The sequence below is a fragment of the Anolis sagrei genome, chromosome X, assembly GCF_037176765.1.
Source record: "Anolis sagrei isolate rAnoSag1 chromosome X, rAnoSag1.mat, whole genome shotgun sequence".
Taxonomy (NCBI): Eukaryota; Metazoa; Chordata; class Lepidosauria; order Squamata; family Dactyloidae; genus Anolis; species Anolis sagrei.
The window spans coordinates 6299399-6324690 of record NC_090034.1 but is presented as its reverse complement, the minus strand read 5'-3'; the positions used below and the strand labels follow the sequence as shown (position 1 = coordinate 6324690).

Sequence of the window (25292 nt, the reverse complement as noted above, 5' to 3'; positions counted from 1 at the left end):
CCTTTGCCCAGTTGGCTTCTGCCTGGCAAGCAAGCCAACAAAGCGATGACACTGAGTTTTCCAAGGCAGGCAGTTTCCAAGAACCAAGGGTGACCATTAATGTTCCTCAACAAGAAGGGCTATAATGGGTTGTTGTAGGTTTTTAGGGCTATATGGCCATGGTCTAGAGGCATTCTCTCCTGACGTTTCGCCTGCATCTATGGCAAGCATCCTCAGAGGTAGTGAGGTACCTCACTACCTCTGAGGATGCTTGCCATAGATGCAGGTGAAACGTCAGGAGAGAATGCCTCTAGACCATGGCCATATGGCCCGAAAAGGCCTGCAACAACCCAGTGATTCCGGCCATGAAAGCCTTCGACAGGGCTATAATGATTTCTTACTACTGTATAGTGTGATGGATCCCAACCTTTGGTCCTCCAGATATTTTTGGGCTTCAACTCCCAGAATTCCTGAGAGTTGGCCAAGTTGGGTGGGGCTTCTTGGAGTAGAAGTCCCAAACACCTGGAGGACAAAGGTTAGGAAGGATGGATAGACTTCTATGTGGGACTTGGCCTGGACAATCACAATGACAAACCATCTCAGCCCATGAAGTGAGAAAGAATAATAAAATTACATTCCTATCTGGAAAGCATTGGGAATGCATTTTGAACCTCCCCACTTCCCAGAAATTTAATTTAATTATTTAATAAAAAAAATAACACTTTATTTATATTCCACCCTTCTCACCCCGAAGGGGACTCAGGGCGGATCACGGTACACATACATGGCAAATATTCAATGCCACTTTTGTATAGACAATACACAGACAGACAAAACAGAAGGAGGTGGTTTGTTTCGACTCAGTGTCCAGCTGATTTTGGTGCCATGGAAGGTTGGGCTCGAGTCCAGGGGCTGCTGTTGCTCTATCCTCTATGACGAAGAGCTGTCAGGACTTCCTCCTTCCTTTTGATCACCCAGCATTTTCTGATCTCCATTCTTTATGGTGTTGCAAAACACCTCCCCCGCTTTTAGCGGTACCTAATTTCTCTAGTTACAACTAAAGCTGTTTTTGAATTGCTTAGGTAAACAATGGGCTAGGCTGACAGTTGGCAGCTCACACCAACCCAAGGCTTCGAACTTGCAACCTTTTGGTTGAGAGATCTTTTAATTGCTGATGATTTACAACCTGTGTCTAAACCTCTGGCCCATAAATAAATACATAAAGTGTTATTATTATAAATATAAATAAAGTGTTGTTATTATTATTAAATCTTTAGAGACAATCTCAACAGTGCCCAACGTTACCTTTATAATTATGTTCAATCCCATTGCTTTGGTGGTTGCCGTTGGAAGTCTGGGAGTCAATCATCAGCTGCAAGAAGTCCACTCGACCCTGGATTGAAATGAAGGAACCCATGGAAGGAGAGAGAAAGTGGAGGAAAAATCAAGTTTAGGCCATGACCAAATTATGAATGAGAGATATGCATTGATTTGTTTTTGAAGTCTAGATGTTCTGAAACAATAATCCCTATTCTAGGATGTATCACAATCCAGACAGGATGCTTGCTCATATGGAGTTCAGGGTACACCTCCATCTCATTTCCATATATTCCATCAAAATTTTCATTTATAAGAATTTTTTTAACAGAAGTTATCCTCAGACTCAGTCAGATCTTATGAGCGTTGAATGAAAAGTAATGCCTCCACCTTCGTTACTTGGGTTTGGATGGGAATATTCTAATAAATCAAACACAGAAATAATCCTTAGAATGTGGTCGTTAACTACACTTTTCCACATAATCACCAGACAACTGGATACATTTCTACCAATTTAAAAAAAATCTGAAACCGTCACGGAAGAAGTCGACACTCTGTTTCCGCAACCAGCGTCTCACAGTTCTCTCATCCTGGGTACGCATCATGCACAGATCTTCTGATAGCCAAGCAAAGCAATAATGTGACCCATACTTTCTTGTGAAATTCTGATTATTGCGTTGTTGTAGTTTTTTTCGGGCTATATAGCCATGGTCTAGAGGCATTCTCTCCTGACATTTCGCCTGCATCTATGGCAAGCATCCTCAGAGGTCGTGAGGTCTGTTGGAACCTCACTACCTCTGTTCCAACAGACCTCACTACCTCTGAGGATGCTTGCCATAGATGCACGCGAAACGTCAGGAGAGAATGCCTCTAGACCATGGCCATATAGCCTGAAAAACCCTACAAAAACCCAGTGATTCCGGCCATGAAAGCCTTCGACAATACAATTCTGATTATGCTTGAAATTTCACTCTGAGTGATACGATGATTGTCCTGAATCTGTCAAACTTTTGCTTGTGAAACTCGGTGGTTGCTGTCACAGGACATCCAACTCTTTGTTTGTCATGTGAGTCAGATGTTTCCACCTTGACATCTTTAAACTTACTCGTCCAACGACACACAGTACTCACACCAACACAATCACCATAAACAGCTTGCATTCTCTGATGCATCTCCTTTGGGGTAACACCTTCTGCTGTCAAGAATTCAATGACTGCACGGTGCTTAAGTCGCATTGACCGACTCTCTGCGCAGGATTCCATACTTCACACTTTAACAACACAACCATTCAATGCTAAAGCTTCCTGCCAAAATGGAACTGTAGAGGAGAGTCTACTGAACAAGTCAGTACCTGTCGCATACCAGTACTGCCATCTGTTTAGGTGTTACGAAGGTGGAAGCATTACTTTTCATTCAGAAAGTTATTTTTTCTGGGCTTCTGCTTCCAGAATCTCCTGGTCAAGGTGGCCACTGCCATGGTAGAACTTTATGAACTTTTGGAACGTGAGTGAGCATTAACATCAGTTGGCAGAAGCAACAGCCTGGTGCAACAACCGTCCTGGCAAAAGACCCCTTTCATGCCAAATCTGTTCACTTCAAACTCTTCACCCAACCCCAGTGCTTACCTCTTTGGTCTCCTTCACTCTCGCTGCCTTCATTTTTGCAAATGACCTTGTGAAGAAGTCTACGGCTTCTGCGGAGAAGACTTGGATGTTCAGCGCCTCAAACACGGTTCGCAAGATTGGGAAAGTAACTGCAAAGAAAGGAAATGCCCAGTGAAAAGGAGGAAAGATCTCTAGAGTTCAACACTCCTTCAGGAATTCAAAAAAGAAGGTAATCGGAAAACCAGAAGTGGACTTACACAACAGAATGATGCGTGGATCAAAAGAGCGAAACTTGGTGAGTTTTTGGATCTCTTTGACAAAAGGATCTTTGGGATTATTCATGGAGTCGATGTTCACCCCGAAGGCGGTACTAGTGACCACATCCATGGCGTAGGCTCCAAAGACACTATGGGAGATGATGGCAGAAGAGAGCATTCAAATCGAGCACGTAAACAAAATCAATGATATAATAATTTTAGTTGGTCAGGAGAGTTTGGTGAGCCAAGTTTGGTTCAATTCCATCATTGGTGGAGTTCAGAATGCTCTTTGATTGTAGGTGAACTATAAATCCCAGCAACTACAATTCCCAAATGACGAAATCAAACTCCCAAACCCACCAAATTTGGGCGTATGGGGTATTTGTGCCAAATTTGGTCCAGTGAATGAAAATACATCCTGCATATCAGATATTTCCATGACGATTCATAACAGTAGCAAAATTACAGTTATGAAGTAGCAATGAAAATAATGTTATGGTTGAGGGTCAACACAACATGAGGAACTGTATTAGGGGTCGTGGCATTAGGAAGGTTGAGAAGTCTACAGTGTAGATGTATGCACCCCGTGTAAAGAGGTACCAAGCTCATATAGATCTGATATCAAGATGAACCTTCAATCTGCGGGCAAGAGAGCAAGACATTGCACAAGATAACAAGGAGACAGTCCGGGAAAGAAGCTATCTATCTTCCTCTGACAGCTATTGTAAGTGTAGCTGAGATTCTCCATGTCTAACACAAAGCATGTCTCCTATCAGCACCGACAACCCTTTTCCAACCTTGCGGGTAACATCTTGTTCAGAGTCTACACAGGGCCAATATTATTTTGAATTTCCAGCTATTCCCCTAGCAGAATTTTGCATTTTGTCTTAAGGCTATTGCTCATCCGGAATGGACAAAAAAACTACGTTGATCTCTCCCAAAGTCCAAATGACTTACTCCTTCACAACCACAGGCTCGTCCATATCCACTTTCTTCTGAACGTTTTGCATCAGAGCCTCCCCGTAGTGTTTTATAATGGGGAACATCTGAAATACAAATTGACAGGTGCACCTTTCAGCATCTGCAGATGGCTTCCCTTCTTACCTGCAAATGAGTTCCAAAAAGCCTGTGGGAGACGGATAAATCATGATAAACACCAAAGTGGGGTGGGTTTGTGTCTGGTGTGTCTTGGTTTTCAGCATTTTTTTGCTAAAAAGCCTCTCCATCAGGAAATGTCTGGACCAAAACCATCTGGTTTGCTTAACTTGGCTCAGAGCGATTATATTTCTCAGAGCCACGTTGTCCGAATGCCCAATAGCAGTTACTATACTCCCAACTCAAAAACAGGAAACATAACGTTGCTGGAGAGGAAAAGAGATTGAAAGATGGGCTTAAAGCCAGTCGTAAAAACTGTGGCATGGACACCGAGAGAGAACTGGGAAGCCCTGGCCCTCGAGCGCTCTAACTGGAGGTCAGCTGGGACCAGCAGTGCTGCGGAATTCGAAGAGGGACAAATGGAGGAGCAAAAGGAAGAAACATGCCAAGAGGAAGGCACATCAAGCCAACCCCAACTGCCTTCCACCTGGAAGCCAGTGCCAAGAGTAAGAAGGCGCGTCAAGACAACCCTGACCAGTCAACAGTCAACAGTCAGCTGGAAGTCATGTAAACATTGTTTGGAACTGTGGATACAGAGTATCCCAATCCATGCCTACAATGTTTGGTACAAAGCAATGTTTGGTACAGGACCACCTTCCACCTGGAAAACTATGTCCTCACTGCAGGAGAACATGCAGACCAAGAGTAGGGCTCCACAGCCACCTAGGGACCCATCACCAAGACACTAGACTTTGAGGACCATCATCCTTGGGCTATGAGGGATCACCTAAGTAAGTAAGTAAGCTTAACTTGGCTCAGAGCGATTGTATTTCTCAGAGCCGCGCAGAGGCGGTCCTAGGTAATTTTCAATGGTAAGCAAACAGTATTTTGGCGCCCCCCCCCCAACCAATCACTGATATAGATAGATAGATAGATAGATAGAGATATATAGATATATAGATATATATTGGCATAGACAAATTTTGGCCCTCCAGGTATTTTGGACTTCCTACTGGTTGTTTGAAATTGTGGGAGTTGAAGTCCAAAACACATGGAGGGCCAAAGTTGGTCCATGCCATATATATGTGTATATATATATATATATATATATATATATATATATATGCTAGCCATCCCCTGCCACGCGTTGCTATGATCCAGTCTGGTCATCTTGAAAAGAAAGTAATGAGAAAGTTGGTTTCTTATGTAATTTCTTGATGCTTGTGGGTAAACAGTATTTCTTGTTGTTTCTTTGTCAGTGTTAATGTGGTGATTGTCTGGTTTGCCTACTCTGGAACATAAAACATATCATTGTCCTTCTTTAGGGATCCCTTTCACATCTATGATATTATATCTTCTGTGTGTGTGTGTGTGTGTGTGTTTGAATCCTATAGATCTATCTATATCTATGGCAGGATGGCTCTTTGTCAGGAGGGCTTTGATTGTTTTCTTGCTCTGGTGAAGGGAGTTGGTCTGGTTGGCTATAAGGAAGCATTTCTCAACCTGGGGGTTGAGACCTCTGGGGGGATCACAAGGAGGTGTCAGAAGGGTCGCCAAAGACCACTGGAAAACAGTGTTTTCTGTTGGTCATGGGGGATTCAATGTGGGAAGTTTGGCCCAATTCTATCGTTATTGGGGTTCAGAATGTTCTTTGATTGTAACTGAACTATAAATCCCAATAACTACAACTCTCAAATGTCAAGATCTATTCCCCCCCCCCCCCCCCAAACTTCACAGGTGTTCACATTTGGGCACATGGAGTATTTGTGCCAAATTTGCTCCAGATCCATTATTGTTTGAGTCCACAGTGCTCTTGGGATGTAGGTGAACTACAACTCCAAAACTCAAGGTCAATGCCCACCAAACCCTTTCAATATTTTCTGTTGGCCATGGGAGTCCTGTGTGCCAAATTTGGTTCAATTCCATCATTGGTGGAGTTCAGAATGCTCTTTGATAGTAGTTAACTATAATCCCAGCAACTACAATTCCCAAATGACCCTGGAAGGAGGGCCGAAATTGGCCCAGGCCGGTGTATGTATATGCATGTGTGCGTGTGTACACACACACACACACACACATATCTGTATATATATATATATATATATATATATATATATATATATGTATGTATACATATATATCTATGCAAGGAGGAGGCCGCTGCCAAAGAGGGCATTGGTGGCGGCGGCTTCCCCCTTGACCATCCATGCTCTTTCCTCCCCAGGCTTGGAAGGGACCCTTTTAGCCACGGAGCAGCAGAGGGGCGGGGAGGAGGCTGCTGGCGAAGGGGGCCTCAGCGGCGGCAGCTTCCCCCTCGCCCCTTTGCTCCTCCGTCCTCCTTCCTCCCCAAGCTGGGCGCCAGGCTTGGGAGCCCAGCCCGGGAAGGAAGGGAACTTTTAGCCACGGAGCAGCAGAGGGGCGAGGAGGAGGCTCCTGCCAAAGAGGGCCTCAGCCGTGACAGCTTCTCCCTCGCCCCTCTGATGCTCCGTCCTCCTTCCACCCCAGGCTAGGTGCCAGGTTTGGGAGCCCAGCCTGAGGAGGAAGGGAACTTTTAGCCACGGAGCAGCAGAAGGGCGAGGGGGAAGCTGCCGCCGCTGAGGCCCTCTTCGCCAGCAGCCTCCTCCTCGCCCTTGTGCTGCTCCGTGGCTAAAAATTCCCTTCCTCGCCAGGCTGGGCTCCCAAGCCTGGCGCCCAGCCTGGGGAAGAAGGAGCACGGAGCAGCAAAGGGGCGAGGGGGAAGCTGCTGCCGCTGAGGGCAAGGAGGAGGTTACTGGCGAAGGAGGAGCCCAGCCTGGTGAGGAAGGGACCTTTTAGCCATGGAGCAGCAGAAGGGCGAGGAGGAGGCTCCTGCCGAAGAGGGCCTCAGCGGCGGCAGCTTCCCCCTCGCACCTTTGCTGCTCTTGCTCGGAGGAAGGAACCCTTTTAGCCACGGAGCAGCAGAGGGGCGAGGAGGAGGCGCCCCTGGCTGAAATGAAGTGTTCCGCAACGGCTTACTTTGCGTAACGGTTGAGCCGCCCCTGGAGCCGTGTTTTCCAAACGCCCGATCACCGTCTCCCAAAGCAGTCACTATACTCCCAACTCACGAACCAACCTTAAAAATTGTGGCATAGACACCAAGAGAAAACTGGGAAACACTAGCCCTCGAGCGCTCTAACTGGAGGTCAGCTGTGACCAGCAGTGCTGCAGAAGTCAAAGAGGCATGGATGGAGGGAGAAAGGGAGAAACGTGCCAAGACGAAGGCGCGTCAAACCAACCCTGACCAGGACCACCTTCCACCTGGAAACCGATGTCCTCACTGCGGGAGAACATGCAGATCAAGAGTTGGGCTCCACAGCCACCTACAGACCCACCGCCAAGACACCAAACTTGGAGGACCATCATCCTTGGGCTCTAACTGGAGGTCAGCTGTGACCAGCAGTGCTGCATAATTTGAGGAGGCACGGATGGGAGGTGAAAGAGAGAAACGTGCCGAGAGGAAGAAAGCGTGTCAAACCAACCCTGACCAGGACCACCTTCCACCTGGAAACGATGTTCTCATTGCGGGAGAACATACAGATCAAGAGAAAGGCCCCACAGCCACCTATGGACCCACCGCCAAGACACTAGACTTGGAGGATCATTATCCTTGGGCTCTAACTGGAGGTCAGCGGTGACCAGTAGTGTTGCAGAAGTCAAAGAGGCACGGGTGGAGGGCAAAAGAGAGAAATGTGCCAAGAGTAAGAAGGCACATCAAGCCAACCCTGACCAGAACCACCTTCCACCTGGAAACCAATGTCCTCACTGCGGGACAACATGCAGATCAAGAGTAGGACTCCACAGCCACATACGGACCCACCGCCAAGACACCAGACCCGGAGGACCAGCATCCTCAGGCTACGAAGGATTGCCAATGTAAGTAAGTAAGCTTAACTTGGCCCAGAGCAATTATATTTCTCAGAGTCACGTTGTGTGAATGCCCAATCAACATCTGAAGACTTGGTTATTCGAACAGGCCTTTGAATAAAAAGTGCAATGAATTTTAGGAAATGGAACTACGACTTTGGATCATGATTCTAGTTATGAGACGCCAATTGACTGATTGTCTATTATTGTTAATTGCTTAGCTTGTTTTTGTGTTAACTGTTTTTAATTACCTGTTGATACCGCATTGAATTTTTGCATTGATTGTTCGCTTTGTTTGTGCATGACTGTTGTAAACCGCTATGAGTCGCCTTAGGGCTGAGAATAGTGGTATACAAGTGAAGTAAATAAATAAAATAAATAAATCTCCCACAGCAGATACTATACTCTCAACTCAAGAACAGGAAAAATAGCTAGGATAGATAGGAAAAGAGATTCAAAGATGGGCTTAAACCTAAGCTTACAAACTGTGGCATAGACACTGAGAGAGAAATGGGAAGCCCTAGCCTTTGAGTGTTCTAACTGGAGGTCAGCTGTGACCAGCAGTGCTGCAGAAGTCAAGGAAGCACAGATGGAGGGCAAAAGGGAGAAACATGCCAAGAGTAAGAAAGCACATCAAGCCAACCCTGACCAGGACCACCTTCCACCTGGAAGCCATGGCCTTTGAACGTTCTAACTGGAGGTCAGCTGTGACCAGCAGTGTTGCAGAATTCAAAGAGGCACGGATGGAGGGCAAAAGGGAGAAACGTGCCACGAATAAGGAGGAGCGTCAAGCCAACCCTGACCAGGACCACCTTCCACCTGGAAGCCCAAATGGCAACCTGATGTCCCATCATACCACTTCCTATCGCCATTTTGGCCACATTCTTGCAATGCTTTTGGGTTAGGATGCCCACTGAGGTCAACCATTTCCTTGGGCTTACTTTGGGATCCCAATGCAACGCTTACTCTGGTGCCATGATTATGATTAATAAGAACTATGGGATATACATTTGTATCTATGGATATGGATTCCAGCCAGTGGTCATAATTTCAATCGCATCTTTCTCTTTTCCTTGCCTCCTTCAGCTTCCCGCTGGTGAAGGTCGGGGAAAGCACAGTCCGCATCCTCTTCCAGTGTTCATCTTCCGCCAAGGAAATCGCCGACTTCAAGACCCCAGTGGCACCAAAATTCTAGAAGTGACAAAGGAATAATAATAATAATAATAATAATAATAATAATAAACATCTTCAAATGCTTGTTGAAACCACCAGGTCTTCAAGCTCTTACGAAAGGAGGGGAGGGATGGGGCCTGTCTTATTTCCCTTGGAAGGGCGTTCCAGAGGCGGGGGGCCACCACCGAGAAGGCCCTCTCTCTCGTCCCCACCAACCACGCTTGAGACGGTAGTGGGACCGAGAGGAGGGCCTCCCCGGAAGATCTTAGAGCTTGTGCCAGTTCACAGAAGGAGATGCAATCGCGGAGAACTGTTTAGGGCAGTGTTTCTCAACCTGGGGGTCGGGACCCCTGGGGGGGTCACGAGGGGGTGTCAGACAATCAGAGACAATCAGAAAGTACAATATATTCTGTTGGTCATGGGTGTTCCATGTGGGATTTTCACCCAATTCTATCATTGGTGGGGTATAGAAGGTTCTTTGATTGTGGGTGAACTATAAATCCCAGCAACAACTCCCAAATGTCAAGGTCTATTTTCCCCAAACTCCACCAGTGTTCACATTTGGGCATATTGAGTATCCATGTTAAGTTTGGTCCAGATCCATCATTGTTTGAGTGCTCTCTGGATGTAGGTGAACTACAACTCCAAAACTCAAAGTCAATGCACACCAAATCCTTCCAGTAATTTCGTTGGTCATGGGAGTTCTGTGTATCAAGTTTGGTTCAATTCCATTGTTGGTGGAGTTCAGAATGCTCTTTGATTATAGGTTAACTCTTAATCCCAGCAACTACAACTCCCAAATGACAAAATCAATCCCACCCCCAACCCGACATTACGATCCATAACAGTAGCAACATTAGTACTGTTTTATGGTTGGGGGTCACCACAACATGAGGAACTGTATTAAGGGGTCACGAAGGTTGAGAACCACTGGTTTAGGGCTTTATAGTTCATGACCTGCACCTTGAATTTGGCTTGGCAACTTATCGGCAGCCAATGAAGCTGTTTTAATAGGGGTGTTGTATGCTCCCTATAGTTTGCTCCAGTAAGGACACCGAAATACAATACCGCCTGAGCTCTGCGAGCGCAGCATTTTTCCGAATGAAGCAGAGAGTGTTTGAGGACCGGGACATCCGTAGGGATACCAAGGTGCTTGTTTATAGAGCTATTGTCCTCCCAACCCTGCTATATGCCTGTGAGACGTGGACTGTCTACAGACGTCACATGCAACTCCTGGAACGATTCCATCAGCGTTGCCTCCGGAAAATCCTGCAAATCTCTTGGGAAGACAGGCGGACAAACGTCAGCATGCTGGAAGAAGCAAAGACCACTAGCATTGAAACAATGCTCCTCCACCATCAACTCCACTGGACCGGCCACACTGTCCGGATGCCCGACCACCGTCTCCCAAAGCAGTTGCTCTACTCCGAAATCAAGAACGGAAAACGGAATGTTGGACGACAGGAAAAGAGATTTAAAGATGGGCTCAAAGCCAACCTTAAAAACTCCGGAATAGACACTGAGAACTGGGAAGCCCTGGCCCTTGACCGCTCCAGCTGGGGGTCAGCTGTGACCAGCAGTGCTGCGGAATTTGAAGAGGCACGAATGGAGGGCGAAAGGGAGAAGCGTGCCAAGAGGAAGGTGCGTCAAGCCAACCCCGACCGAGACCGCCTTCCACCTGGAAACCGATGCCCTCACTGTGGAAGAAGATGCAGAGCAAGAATAGGGCTCCACAGCCACATACGGACCCACAAGAACACTGGAAGACAATCATCCTCGGAAAGCGAGGGATCGCCTAAGTAAGTAAGTAAAGTAAGTAAGTAAGTATAGTTTGCTCCAGTAAGGAGCCTGGCTGCCGCCTGCTGTACCAGTTCAAACTTCCGGGCCGTCTTCAAGGGCAGCCCCACGTAGAGCGTATTGCAGTAGTCCAGCTTGGATGTAACCAAGGCGTGGACCACCCTGACCAAGTCAGACTTCATGAGGTATGGTCGCAGCTGACACACAAGTTTGAGTTGTGCAAAGGCCCTTTTGGCCACCGCCGACACCTGAGCATCAAGTGATAGTGTTGAGTCCAGGAGGACTCAACGCTATCACTTGATGCTCAGGTGTCAGCGGTGGCCAGAAGGGCCTTTGCACAACTCAAACTTGTGCGCCAGCTGCAAAAGCCTTTGGAGATATTTGAGTGGCAGCTGTGTGCATCAGCTCACACTTGACATTTGGGGGTGAAGTTGTCCACTCCTCCACCAACCCCAACTTCGCTCAGAATGATCCTTGGCTCCACGCTCCCACCATAATATGCACTATTGTAATAAAATACGGAGGCTTACCCGTCGGTTGGTGAAAGTGGTGTAACATTCCTTCACTAGCACTGCCTTAATAATAGCAGGATCCAGGACAGCTATTACAGGTTGTCGGCCATCATAAATCCTGAATTAAGAAGAAAGAAATACGTGAAAATTCGGTTGACTGTGTGTTTTAAGTACAATACAGTTTTTCATATCCACATCCAAAACAATATGCTCTCCAAGTGGCCAGCTTCTGCTCAAAGGACATTTAGTATAATGCCAAGTTTTAACTTTGTTTATGTTTTGTAAAAATACATTATAACTGTATTTTCAATTTACTTCTGACATGATAAATAAATAACGCAATGCACCAGACCACAACTTCCATATCACACCCAACTGAGTATATGGGGTCCCACTCCCCCTGAAGACGCAGGTTCGCAGCTTGGGAGTGATCCTGGACTCATCGCTGAGCCTGGAAGCCCAGGTCTCGGCGGTGGCCGGGAGAGCTTTTGCACAATTAAAACTTGTGCACCAACTGCGCCCGTACCTTGGGAAGTCTGATCTGGCCACGGTGGTCCATGCTCTTGTCACATCCCGAATAGACTACTGCAACGCGCTCTACGTGGGGTTGCCCTTGAAGACTGTTTGGAAACTTCAACTGGTCCAGCGAGCAGCAGCCAGATTGCTCACCGGAGCGACATACAGGGAGCACACCACCCCCCTGCTATGCCAGCTCCACTGGCTGCCGGTTCAATTCCGAGCACAATTCAAGGTGCTGGTTTTAACCTACAAAACCCTGTACGGTTCCGGTCCAGCGTATCTGTCCGAACGTATCTCCCTGTACGTCCCACCCCGGAGTTTGAGATCATCTGGGGAGGCCCTGCTCTCGACCCCACCACTGTCACAAGTGAGGCTGGTGGGGACGAGAAGCAGGGCCTTCTCAGTGGTGGCCCCTCACCTGTGGAACTCACTCCCGGGGGAAATCAGAACATCACCATCCCTCCTCTCCTTCAGGAGGAGGGTGAAGACATGGTTGTGGAACCAGGCCTTTGGGCAACCATAAGACAACTAAATAAGACAATCAGATGTACAAGATCAGCAGGATTGTCGAAGTGGAATCAAAAACGGATCTATGAGTTATTGTATACTGATAGGGTAGGAGGAAGAATTAGGTTTGTATTGTTTTTATTGATTTTATCGATTTTACTGATTTTAGTGGGATAATGGCTTGTATTGTGGGAACTATGAACTGTTGTAATTTTGTGATGATTGTTTTGTGTAGCAGGCATCTAAGTGTGCCTTGCTGTTGTGAGCCGCCCTGGGTCCCCTTCGGGGTGAGAAGGGCGGGGTAGAAGAACCCCAAATAAATAAATAAATAAATAAAATATTTCGGGATGAAGTAGAATCCAAAACCTTTGATAGGTATGGCTTGGAGAAGGCTGACTTACCCTGAGGGATTGCTGTAAGTTTTTCAGACTGTATGACCATGTTCCAGAAGCAGTCTTTCCTGACGTTTTGCCTGCATCTATGGCAGGCATCCTCAGCGGTTGTAAGGATGCCTGCCGTAAGAGCCTAAAGACATGGCTATTTGAGAAGGCATTTAACTGAGTGCTACAATAATTGGTAATTGACGACTGGAACGGAATATGGATTACGAGTTTGGTTATGATTCTACGACGAGACGAAGCGGATTATTTAGTGTAATTATATTATTGTGGTATATTTGATATGTTGATATTTCGTTATGGCTTTATTGTAAATTGTCTTTTATATGTTGTACACCGCCGTGAGTCGCCCTAGGGCTGAGAACGGCGGTCAACAAATGCAGCAAATAATAATAATAATAATAATAATAATAATAATAATAATAGATGCAGGCGAAATGTCAGGAGAGAATGCTTCTGGAACATGGTCATACAGCCCGAAAAACTTACAGCAACCCCGTGATTCCGGCCATGAAAGCCTTCGACAATACTTTACCCTGATGGTGTTTTGCACTAAGCTCAAATGCTAACTACCAGCCAACCACACTCTCCTCTGGGTTAGGATTGTTGTGTGAATCAGCAGAGAATTGCAATGAAATAGAAGTCAGAGGGAAAGAGAGAGAGAGAGAGAAATGGAGAGAGGATTACAGAGGTTTATAAGGTAAGCAATAGAATATAGGGACCGCCAGTGGTAAACAAACATGGATAGCTTGCTGGAGCCTTTACCCGAGATTCCACCAAACTGATCCAATTACAGATTAAGGGCTTTTTTTGAGGGACGGGGAAGAGTATGTCCTCCTTGCGCTTAGTTTATTGCCACGATAGGACGGCGGCTTCCCTGAGAAATACAAGCTTGTAATAAAAGATCACTTACCCCCAGATTCGCCCATATTTCTGGAAGCACCAGCTATCAAACTTCACAAAACCCTGAGGGGAAAACATTTAAGACCATTAATCGCCTTGGCGGATCAGATGGAGCTGGGCGCTCTGGGAAAGTTCACAAACAGAAGGTACACAGGTTCTTCCAGGAATTACTTACTTTGCGGTACGCAAGGAGAGTTCCCAAGAAAGGCACAGGCTTGGGACCTGGGATGCCTAGTTTGCCGAACACACCGAATGGCCAGACCCCATATCTGTTTGGGTGAGAGAGAGAAGATGCGATATTATCTCCTTATACGATTGCCTCAAGCTTTAAGATCTGCAAGCTAATGCTTTAAGTGGGTTGTGGTAGTTTTTTTCAGGCTATATGGCCATGTTCGAGAGGCATTCTCTCCTGACATATCACCTGCACCTATGGCAAGCATCCTCAGATGCTTGCCATAGATGCAGGCGAAACGTCAGGAGAGAAGGCCTCCAGAACATGGCCATATAGCCCGAAAAAACCTACAACAACCCAGTGATTCCAGCCATGAAAGCCTTCGACAATACATTCTGAACTCCACCAGCTATTGATTTGAACCTATTTTTCCACACAGAACTCTCATGACCAACTGAAAACACTGGAAGGATTTGCTGGGCATTGACCTTGAGTTTGGGAGTTGTAGTTCACCTATATCCAGAGAGCACTGTGGACTCACGCAATGGTGGATCTGGACCAAATTTGGCTGTTAGGAATTGTGGGAGTTGAAGTCCAAAACACCTGGAGGGCTGAAGTTTGTCCATGCCTGATGTAGACCCACATAATGCAGCTCAATGCATTATAGGCCTGTATATATGCCTTATATGACCTAAAGAAAATCCTACAAAATTCTTGAGACTACCTCCCCCCCCCCCCCCCCACCATAAGTCAACAGTCAGCTGGAAGTCATGTAAACATTGTTTGGAACTGTGGATACAGGGCATCCCAATCCATGCCTACAATGTTTGGTACAAAGCAATCATAAGGCAGTTCAGATAAGAAGCCACCAATCCCTTGTTTCCAAACATGGATATAAAGCCCTACCTCCAGGAACCATGAAGGGAAAAATAACAAAATGGCATTGAGAGAAGTGCCAGTACAGGTGATTAGCAGGGAAAGTCTGTTATGTAAACGTTATCGTACACACGCTATAGTCAAGTATGTGTGCTCAAGAGGTTTGTCAGCTTAACGTGAATCATTGAAATTCGCAAGGTTATCTGAAGCAAGGAATACTCAAGAATGGTTTCATTCCTTCCTTCCTCTGAATTGCAGCCTGCCATGTTTGGTATTCCCTTGCAGTCTCCATTCCAAGTACTAACCTGGCCTTGTATAGCTTCTCGTGTGAGCCAGTGCCTGATGCATTCAGTATGGCCTCATCTATGCTGCCATATAGATGCAGTTTGTCTGCATTGAACCACATTATACAAGTCTACACTGTCATATAATGCAATTCAGTGCCTTTAAACTGCCTTATATGGGAGTAAAGATGGGGGCAATATAGAGGGTGAATTGGGCTGCATTATATGGGTTTACATTGGCCATATAATGCCGTTCCAAAAAGTGTAGATCCAGCCTGAGGCAACTACACCCAAGCTATATCTTCTGAAATGTCAAAAATACAGCTTAATGGTGTAACATTAGAAAATGTTGACTATTTCCGCTACCTTGGCAGCCAGCTCTCCACAAAAGTCAACATTGACACTGAAATACAACACCGCCTGAGCTCTGCGAGTGCAACATTTTTCTGAATGAAGCAGAGAGTGGTTGAGGACCGGGACCTCCGTAGGGAGACCAAGGTGCTTGTTTATAAAGCATTGTCCTCCCAAACCTGCTATACACCTGCGAGATGTGGACTGTCTACAGATGTCACATGCAACTCCTGGAACAATTCCATTAGTGTTGCCTCCGAAAAATCCTGCAAATCTCTTGGGAAGACAGGCAGGGAAACGTCAGCATGCTGGAAGAAGCAAAGACCACCAGCACTGAAGCGATGGTCCTCCGCCATCAACTCTGCTGGACCAGCCATGTTGTCCGGATGCCCAACCACTGTCTCCCAAAGCAGTGGCTCTACTCCGAACTCAAGAACGGAAAACAGAATGTTGGAGGGCAGGTAAAGAGATTGAAAGATGGGCTCAAAGCCAACCTTAAAAACTCTGGCATAGACACCAAAAACTGGGAAGCCCTGGCCCTTGAGCGTTCCAGCTCGAGGTCAGCTGTGACCAGCAGTGCTGTAGAATTTGAAGAGGCACAAATGGAGGGCGAAAGAGAAAAACGTGCCAAGAGGAAGGCGCGTCAAGCCAACTGCCTTCCACCTGGAAACCAATGCCTTCACTGCAGGAGAACATGCAGGTCAAGAATAGGGCTCCACAGTCACCAAGACCAGTACACTGATCTTGGAAGACTATCCTACTCGGACAATAAGGGATCGCCTAAGCTAAGCATATAATGCAGCTCAGTGCCTTTAAACTGCCTTATATGGCACTATAGAGGGTGAATTAGGCTGCATTATATGGGTTTACATTGGCCATATAATGCCGTTCCAAACAGCATTATATGGCAGCCTGAGGCAACTACATATAAGCTATATTTTCTGAAAACTTCGCTGTTGTAGCTCAGCAAGTGGCTGAAGATTTCTCTGAATTTTCGGACATGTCAGAGGATGAGGGGCCTGTGATTGTTCTTAGGCAACCAAGGATAGTGAAACCAATTCCCTTTGGCCGATGGGGAGTTTTCCCAAGAAGCCAGATTAGGTTTGAGAATGGAGGGAGTGAAAAACAGATTAATTAGACATTCTGAGAGAATTCGCGAGAAGGCCTTGAAGTCCAGGTGTGTTCGGCATGATCTCATGGGTACTTGATCGGGATTAAATTGAGTGATGTTAGCCTTATGCTTCTCAGAGGAGACAACATTGCCAAAGGATGGCTGCCTCAGCTCTCAAGTTCATGATTCTAGTATCTTCAAGTTTCATGTTCTAGTTCATGCCTATGTTTCCTGGAAGGGTTTACCTTGGAAAATTTTCTGATGCATTTTTATGGATTTACGCTTGCAGTAACACTGTGGATTTTGGCGCCCTTGACTTTATATACTTTGTCGTTTTTTGGATTCTTGCTACTTTTATATTTGCTATTCTCCTGACCCTTTTGGAATTGCCTTTTCCCCTTTTCACCTGTTTTCTTCAATAAACATTTTTGGATAGAACTATTGGTCTCTTGTGTGATGCTGGGTGAAAAGGTGTTTCTGTGTCAGAGTGCAACATTCACCTGCACAGTAGACCTCCATCCCAAATATTCACACTGTTTCTCAACCTGGGGGTCAGGAGGGGGTGTCAGAGGGGTCGCTAAAGACCATCAGAAAACACAATATTTTCTGTTGGTCATTGGGGTTCTGTGTGGGAAGTTTGGCCCAATTCTATCATTGGTGGGATTCAGAATGCTCTGTGATTGCAGGTGAACTATAAATCCCAGCAACTACAACCCCCAAATGTCAAGGTCTATTTTCCTCAAACTCCACCAGTGTTCACATTTGGGCATATTGAATATTTGTGTCAAGTTTGATCCAGATTCATCATTGTTTGAGTCCATAGTGCTCTCTGGATGTAGGTTAACTACAACTCCAAAACTCACGGTCAATGCTCATCAAACCCTCCGAGTATTTTCTGTTGGTCAAGATTGCGTCAAGTCCATTATTGGTGGAATTCAGAATGTGCTTTGAATGTAGGTGAACTATAAATCCCAGCAACTGAACTCCCAAATGACAAAACAAACCCCCCACCCCCAAACCCACCATAATTCAAATTTGGTCCAGATCTATCATTGTTTAGATCCATTGTGCTCTCTGGAGATAGGTGAACTACAACTCCAAGACTCAAGGTCAATGCTCACCAGACCCTTCCAGTATTTTCTGTTGTGCATAGGAGTTCTGTGTGCCAAGTTTGGTTCAATTCCATCATTGGTGGAATTCAGAATGCTCTTTGATTGTAGGTTAACTATAAATCCCAGCAACTACAACTCCCAAAGGACAAAATCAATCCCTCCAAACCCACCAGTGCTCAAATTTGGATGTATTGGGTATTTGTGCCAAATTTGGACTACTGAATGAAAATACATCTGGCATATCAGATATTTGCATTATGATTCAGTAACAATATTACAGTTATGAAGTTGCAATGAAAATAATGTTATGGTTGGGGGTCACCACAACATGAGGAACTGTATTAAGGGGTCGCGGCATTAGGAAGGTTGAGAACCACTGCTATAGAAGAAATCCATTCCAAATCCTTGCAGTAATATGATCTGTTGATAAGAATTCTATTTTTGTCATCTCAAATTATTATGTTTTGGACCTTCGGCCAAAGCACATCCCACAATGTTGTGGAGGACCTAGAGAAGCAAATCTACACTATAGAACCAATGCAGTTCGATACCATTTTGTCAAGGCTCAATGCTATGGGATGTGTAACTTGATGAGACACCAGCATAAGGACCTTATGAAACTACAACTCCCATTATTCCATAGTGTTGAGCCATCACAATTAAAGTGCAGGTAAAATGTTGTCGGCCTTGATCTCACGGACAGAAAGCTGGGATACCAATCTGACGAATAAAGAAATTAAATCGATACTACCAGTATGTAGGGCTCTATCCATCAATTAGCAACAATTATAATGGGAGTAATTATCATGATTAGTTATGGCAATTAATAACAATACAACTAATTTAATTATGCTTCACATTAAATTAAGTGAGGAAGCCACAATGCTGAAAGCATATCTCATTTTGTTAAGGGGCGTCTCAATGCAAAAGGAGATGGACCTCTTATGGTTTGCTTATTTATTTATTGACTGATTTATAGTTTTCTGGTCCTCATAAAAGCTCGGGACACTCTAGTAAAAAAAAATGCCCGCAAACAGATTAAAGTTCTTTCAACAAGCCTAGGAGACAAAAGAAATATACATGCTTTCCTCTACTTTTGTAGTCAAGGAACTTCTGTAAGGCTAGCTCCATTTTGAGTATTCGTGTAGAGTTTGGTCCAGATCCATCATTGTTTGAGTCCACAGTGCTCTCTGGATGTAGGTGAACTACAACTCCAAAAATAAAGGACACTGCCCACCAAACCCTTCCAGTACTTTCTGTTGGTCATGGGAGAACTGTGTGCCAAGTTTGGTTCAATTCCATCGTTAGTGGGGTTCAGAATGCTCTTTGATTGTAGGTGAACTATAAATCCCAGCAACTACAACTCCCAAATGTCAAGATTCTATTTTCCCCAAACTCCACAAGTGTTCACATTTGGGCATATTGAGTATTCATGTAGAGTTTGGTCCAGATCCATCATTGTTTGAGTCCACAGTGCTCTCTGGATGTAGGTGAACTACAACTCCAAATCTAAAGGACGCTGCCCACCAAGCCCTTCCAGTAATTTCTGATGGCCATGGGAGAACTGTGTGCCAAACTTGGTTCAATTCCATCGTTAGTGGGGTTCAGAATTCTCTTTGATTGTAGGCGAACTATAAATCCCAGCAACTACAATTCCCAAATGACAAAATCAATTTTTTTGAGTGGGTTGTTAGGTGTCTTGTATCCAAATTTGGTGTCAATTTGTCCAGTGGTTTTTGAGTTCTGTTAACCCCACAAACGAACATTACATTTTTATTTATATAAATAGAGGGATCACTGTGACAGGAAAACACATCCCAAGTTCGGACTAAAACCCAAAGTGGATTTGCATCCACTCCAGAAGTAAGAGGAGCCAGTCCTCGATGTTCTCGCTGTTTCTCTTCTCAATTTCTTGTGATAATTCCTGCGTTCAGAGTACGCCTACCTATTCCTGAGCCATCCTTACACCAAACCTGTCAAGTTTAGTTAGCCGAGTTCTTCTTCTTCTCCCACCCACCACCCACCACCCACCCAATACTTCCTTTGAAAAAGGAAGGTTTTATAACCTGTATCGTTTTTGCACTGAATTATTTCAACAGCCATTTATCCCATAATGGTCTTTTATAAGTGTAAACAACATACGGTAAACAAGAAAACTTTTCAAGGGTGGTTTTAAACCATTCTAACAAGCGTTTTAATGTGTTGTTGAAGGCTTTCGTGGCCGGAATGACTGGGTTGCTGTGAGTTTTCCGGGCTGTATTTATTTATTTATTTTAAATATTTGTATCCCGTCCTTCTTTCCCCTGGAGGGGGACTCAGGGCGGCTTCAGTGCCAAGAACAATAATAAATTATAAAAGCAATCAAACCTATTCGTCAATGCTTTAAAATTACTAAAACATTGTTTAAATCGCGCAGGTTTTGAATGGTAGTCCAGGTCAGTCCATTGTCATCCGCACAAATTGAGTCTCAATCTAAATGGTTGCCTCTACTGTTCGAATGCTTGGTCCCATAACCAGGTTTTGAGTTTCATTCTAAAGGACAAGAGGGATGGGGGCCAATCTAATGTCACTGGGTAGAGAGTTCCACAGACGAGGGGCCACCATTGAAAAGGCCATGTCTCTTGATGCGTTTTTAAGGATGGTGGGACCGAGAGCAGGGCTTCTCCCATCAATCTTATTTATTTATTTACGACATTTATATGCTGCCCTTCTCACCCTAAAGGGGACCCAGAGCAGCTTACAAGTTACATGTAAATACAATATATTTGTTCTGGTACGGCTGTACCAGGCGCTCCAATTTTATTTGCTTTGTATTAAATGTTTGCTTGCAGTCCAAGGTTTCAGGGATTCTGCAGAAAGGTGGCTTCCTTTGGTTGCAATCATAGGGCAAGTCACCTGTCCATCATCATTAAGTTTTGGTTCCACCCCTTGCTCAGGGCAATTGGGAAGAGAAGGGAGCCATTTTTAGTTAGTCTCAGCAAGGAAAGCTAATGTACAGGACGTATGCAAGCTTCCCCTGTACAAAAGCTTCAACCCTTAAGATTTTCCGGGGGGAAACAGTCTTAAGAGCATTAAGACTTTCCAGGGGGAAACAATCTTAAGAGTCTCCAAAGATTTCCAGGAAAACAGCCCTAGAGACCAAAGAACTCCCGCTGGAGAGTATCTAAGCCTTTACTGGTAGGTCCACTCGGTGCTTCGAGATGCAGTTCGACCTGGTAGCGGAGCCCACATCAGTAAGGGTTAGATTACAGTCAGCCTGGGAGAAGTTAAAAAGGGAATTTTCCTTTAAAGTAAAGAAGAAGTTATTGAAGACAGTTGCCTGTCCTTCGTGGGCAAGATTAGGAAGCTACCAGTTGCATAAAGCTTGGAAGCATTTGTTTAGCTTTATTGAAGACAAGAAAAGTTTCTGTTTGATTGTTCATTAATAAAAGACTTTGTTATACTTCACAAGCCATCTAAAGGTCATTTGTGGTGGAAAACCTCTGAGAACTTCTCCTTGGGCCCCCTGGCTTCCCGCTGGGCAAAGGTTGCACGTCCTGTTCTAAAGGAAATTCTTTAGAGGCCCAGCGCGCGACAGAACAATATTATATTATTACAATAGCACAATATTAGTAACATAGATTCCCATATTGTACTATACCAGTATACTGTAATATTATTAGTAATATTACATGTAATAAGTAATATATAATTATTATATTGCATTATTATTAGTATTATATTATAATATTATTATCAATATTATATGTGTATACAATATATTATATTATTAACACAGCACAATAATAGTATTATGTATTACTATATTGTACTATTCCACTATACTGTAACATTATATGGAATAAGAAATATATAATTATTATATTGTATTATTATTAGTCTTATATTATAATATTATTATCAATATTATATGTGTATATCATATATTATATTATTAACACAGCACAATATTAGTATTATTTATTACTATATTGTACTATACCACTATATTGTAATATTATTAGTAATATTACATGTAATAAGAAATATATAATTATATTGTATTATTATTAATATTATATTATATTATAATATTATTATCAATATTATGTGTATACCATATATTATATTATTAACGCAGCACAATATTAGTATTATATATTACTATATTGTACTATACCACTATACTGTAATATTATTAGTAATATTACTTGTAATAAGAAATATATAATTATTATATTTTATTATTATTATATTATATTATTATCAATATTATATGTGTATACAATATATTATATTATCAACACAGTACAATATTAGTATTATGTATTACTATATTGTACTATACCACTATACTGTAATATTATTAGTAATATTACGTGTAATATAAAAATATAATTCTTATATTGTATTATTATTAGTATTATATTGAATTACATTATAATGTTTATCAATATTATATGTGTATACAATATATTATATTATTACCACAGCACATCATATATATATATATATATATATATATATATATATATGACTTTACAATGGTTCATGGCAGGAGATATGTTCAGACAGGTAAGCTGGGCCAGAACTATTCAGAACTTTGGATTGTGCTTGGTAGCAGATTGGCGACAGAGGAGCTGGCGTGGCAGAGGTGTTAAATGCTCTGGTGAGCAACCTGGCTGCTGTCCATTGGACTACTTGAAGCTTCTGAGCAGTCTAGGGCAAAACTATGATAGCTGGGACCCTACGCATAGCTGGAACCCGTACGCTGGTTGCGCAATGCACGTCAGAATTAATGAAGGGAAGTCCGCCTGGACTGCTCCCAACTGCTGGGGCAGCTTTCTTTGAAGGGCAGAAAGTGTGCTGGCAGCCGGGGAAGGTTTTTACAAGCCCTGGTGGTAACAGAGTGGCAGGAACTGGATCTCCCCGCTACTCCCCCTCTTCTTGAGCGTTCCCCTGCCTGCTTTCTGACAGTGGAGGAGCCGGGGCTCCAGGAGGGCAGGACGTGAAAGCCGTAGATGCCCTCCTCCTCCCTCTCTTGCAGCTGCGTCTCTCACTCACTGCGCTATCTCGCACATGTGTTCCCTTCATGAATTCTGTCCCAAGGTGCACAACCAGCATAGGGTCCCAGCTATCATACTTTTGACCAGTCTTCAAAGGCAACCCCATGTAGAATGCATTGCAGTAATCTATTCAGGATGTAACGAGAGCATCGACCACCGTGGCCAAGTCTGACTTCCCAAGGTATGGGCAGAGGCGGCCCTAGGTAATTTTCAATGGTAAGCAAATAGTATTTTGCCCCCCCCCCCCCCAACCAATCACGGATATATATATTCTGTTCATCATGGGAGTTCTGTGTGCCAGGTTTGGTTCAATTCCATCATTGGTGGAGTTCAGAATGCTCTTTGATTGTAGGCGAACTATACATCCCAGTAACTACAACTCATATATGTCAAGGTCTATTTTCCCCCAAGAGCGCCTCAGGAGCACCCCTGAGCAAAATCAACTATACTGCAAATGCTTACTTTGCGTAATGGGTTGAGCCGCCCCTGGGTACAGGTGCAACTGGTGCACAAGTTTTAGTTGTGCAAAAGCTTCCCTGGCACCACCAAGACCTGAGATTCCAGACTCAACAATGAATCTAGCATCACTCCCAAACTGCAGACATGTTTCTTCAGGGGGAGTGTGACCCTGTCCAGCACACGTTGTAACCCCATGCCTTGTTCAGCCTTGCGACTGACCAGGATGACCTCTGTCTTGTCTGGATTCAATTTCAATTTGTTTGCCCTCATCCAGACTGTCACAGCTGCCAAGCACCGGTTTAGGACCTGAGCAGCTTCCATAATAATAATAATAATCATCATCATCATCATTATTTATACCCCACCACTATCTCCCCAAAGGGGACTCGGAGCGGCTTACATGAGGCCGAGCCCAGACAACATATTACAAGTGGGAAGGAATGATAGAGCTAAATATCATCTGCGTACAAATGACATCTCACTCCAAAACTCCGGATAATGTATGGCCATGCTCCAGAAGCATTCCAAAAGCTGGGTTGTTGTAGGTTTTTGGAGCTATATGGCCATGTTCTAGAAGCATTCCCTCCTGACATTTCACCTGCACCTATGACAGGCATCCTCAGAGGTTGCGAGACCTCAGAGGTTGTGAGATGCAGGAGAAAAGTCAGGAGAGAATGCTTCAAGAACATGGCCATGCAGCCCCAAAGACCTACAACAACCCAGTGATTATAGCCATGAAAGCCTTCAACAATACATTCCAGAAGCAATTGTTTTTTCCAGACACTACTATGACTCATGAAACTAAAGATCCTATTACTAGAAAGTAACTTTCCAAGCACAGGAAGGTAGCAAAGTTGATTCAATACAAGGTAATTGCAAAAAATTGTACGCACAATGATGTGTTTGAGGAAAAGACAGAGTTCTGCCCCATTTCATCTGCAATTTGCTCGCAGTCAATTAATGTTAATAATAACTTCCAAAATGATGCGATACAAACAATTAGTTGAAGGAATACGTACAGCAATAGAAGTCCCAGCAAGACAACCAGAAGTGACCACGTCTCGATGGAGAAGCTTGGGAGAAGCTCCATCTTGGTTTCACCTGTTGAGAGCTCTTCCTCTTCTTTTAATCCCAGCTGTGATCCTGCTGGGTTTATATCCTCTTCTCACTTGGAGCAAAGGGCAGAAATTTCACAATGACTTATGTAATCTCTTGTCCTGGACTGGAAGGCTGGATTGCACCCGGTTGCTTGGAGTTGTTTTGATTTGTTCAATAAGGGAGAGGTGGAGTTACACTTCTGTCCTGGAAACCTGAGTCAGCTGAGAAAGTTGCATCACATTGTATGACTTAGACTTGTGCATTTGATGCGGAAATACCCTTGATTCGGATCTAGTTTGGATATTTAGTACTTTTGAAGTGTATTGCCGAAGGCTTTCATGGCCAGAATCACTGGGTTGTTGTAGGTTTTTCGGAGTATGCAATCATGTTCTAGAAGCATTCTCTCCTGACATTTCGCCTGCATCTATGGCAGGCATCCTCAGAGGTTGTAGGGTCTGTTAGAAACTAGGAAAATTGGGTTTATATATGTGCTGTCACGCGCTGGGCCTATGGCAGCTGGCTTTTGAACAGGACGTGCTCTTTATGCCCAGCGGGAAGCCGGGGTGCCTCGAGTGAGAGGCCCTAAGGATTTTCCTATGCAGAGTCTTGAGAAGCTTGAAAGGTTTAACGAAGTCCTTTATTATTGCTTAAGTCATAGAATCATACAATCAAAGAGTTGGAAGAGACCTCATGGGCCAGGCATGTAGCAGGGGGGGGGGGGGGCGCTCGGGGGGCTTCAGCCCCCCCCCCCCCCCCCCGAAATTCTCATGGTGGTTCGCGAAAAGGCCTTACTGGTGCATTATTTAAACTGTTATGTTTATTCATATCATGATCTGATCAC

General features: G+C 44.4%; 1 protein-coding gene across 1 annotated transcript in view; it reads right to left on the bottom strand.

Annotated features, from left to right (window-relative positions):
• LOC132782171 (cytochrome P450 3A9-like) overlaps positions 1–24494 on the bottom strand; it is a 34350-nt gene extending 9856 nt beyond the window's left edge. The window contains exons 1-9 of the mRNA XM_067473498.1: positions 24373–24494; positions 14119–14212; positions 13954–14006; positions 11635–11734; positions 9212–9325; positions 4115–4203; positions 3158–3306; positions 2922–3049; positions 1285–1372 (exon numbers count right to left, since the gene is read on the bottom strand). Coding sequence (XP_067329599.1) covers positions 1285–1372; positions 2922–3049; positions 3158–3306; positions 4115–4203; positions 9212–9325; positions 11635–11734; positions 13954–14006; positions 14119–14212; positions 24373–24443 — 886 coding nt within the window. The 5' untranslated portion in view covers positions 24444–24494. The remainder of the gene's footprint in view (positions 1–1284; positions 1373–2921; positions 3050–3157; positions 3307–4114; positions 4204–9211; positions 9326–11634; positions 11735–13953; positions 14007–14118; positions 14213–24372) is intronic.
• Between the last annotated feature and the right edge of the window lie 798 nt (positions 24495–25292).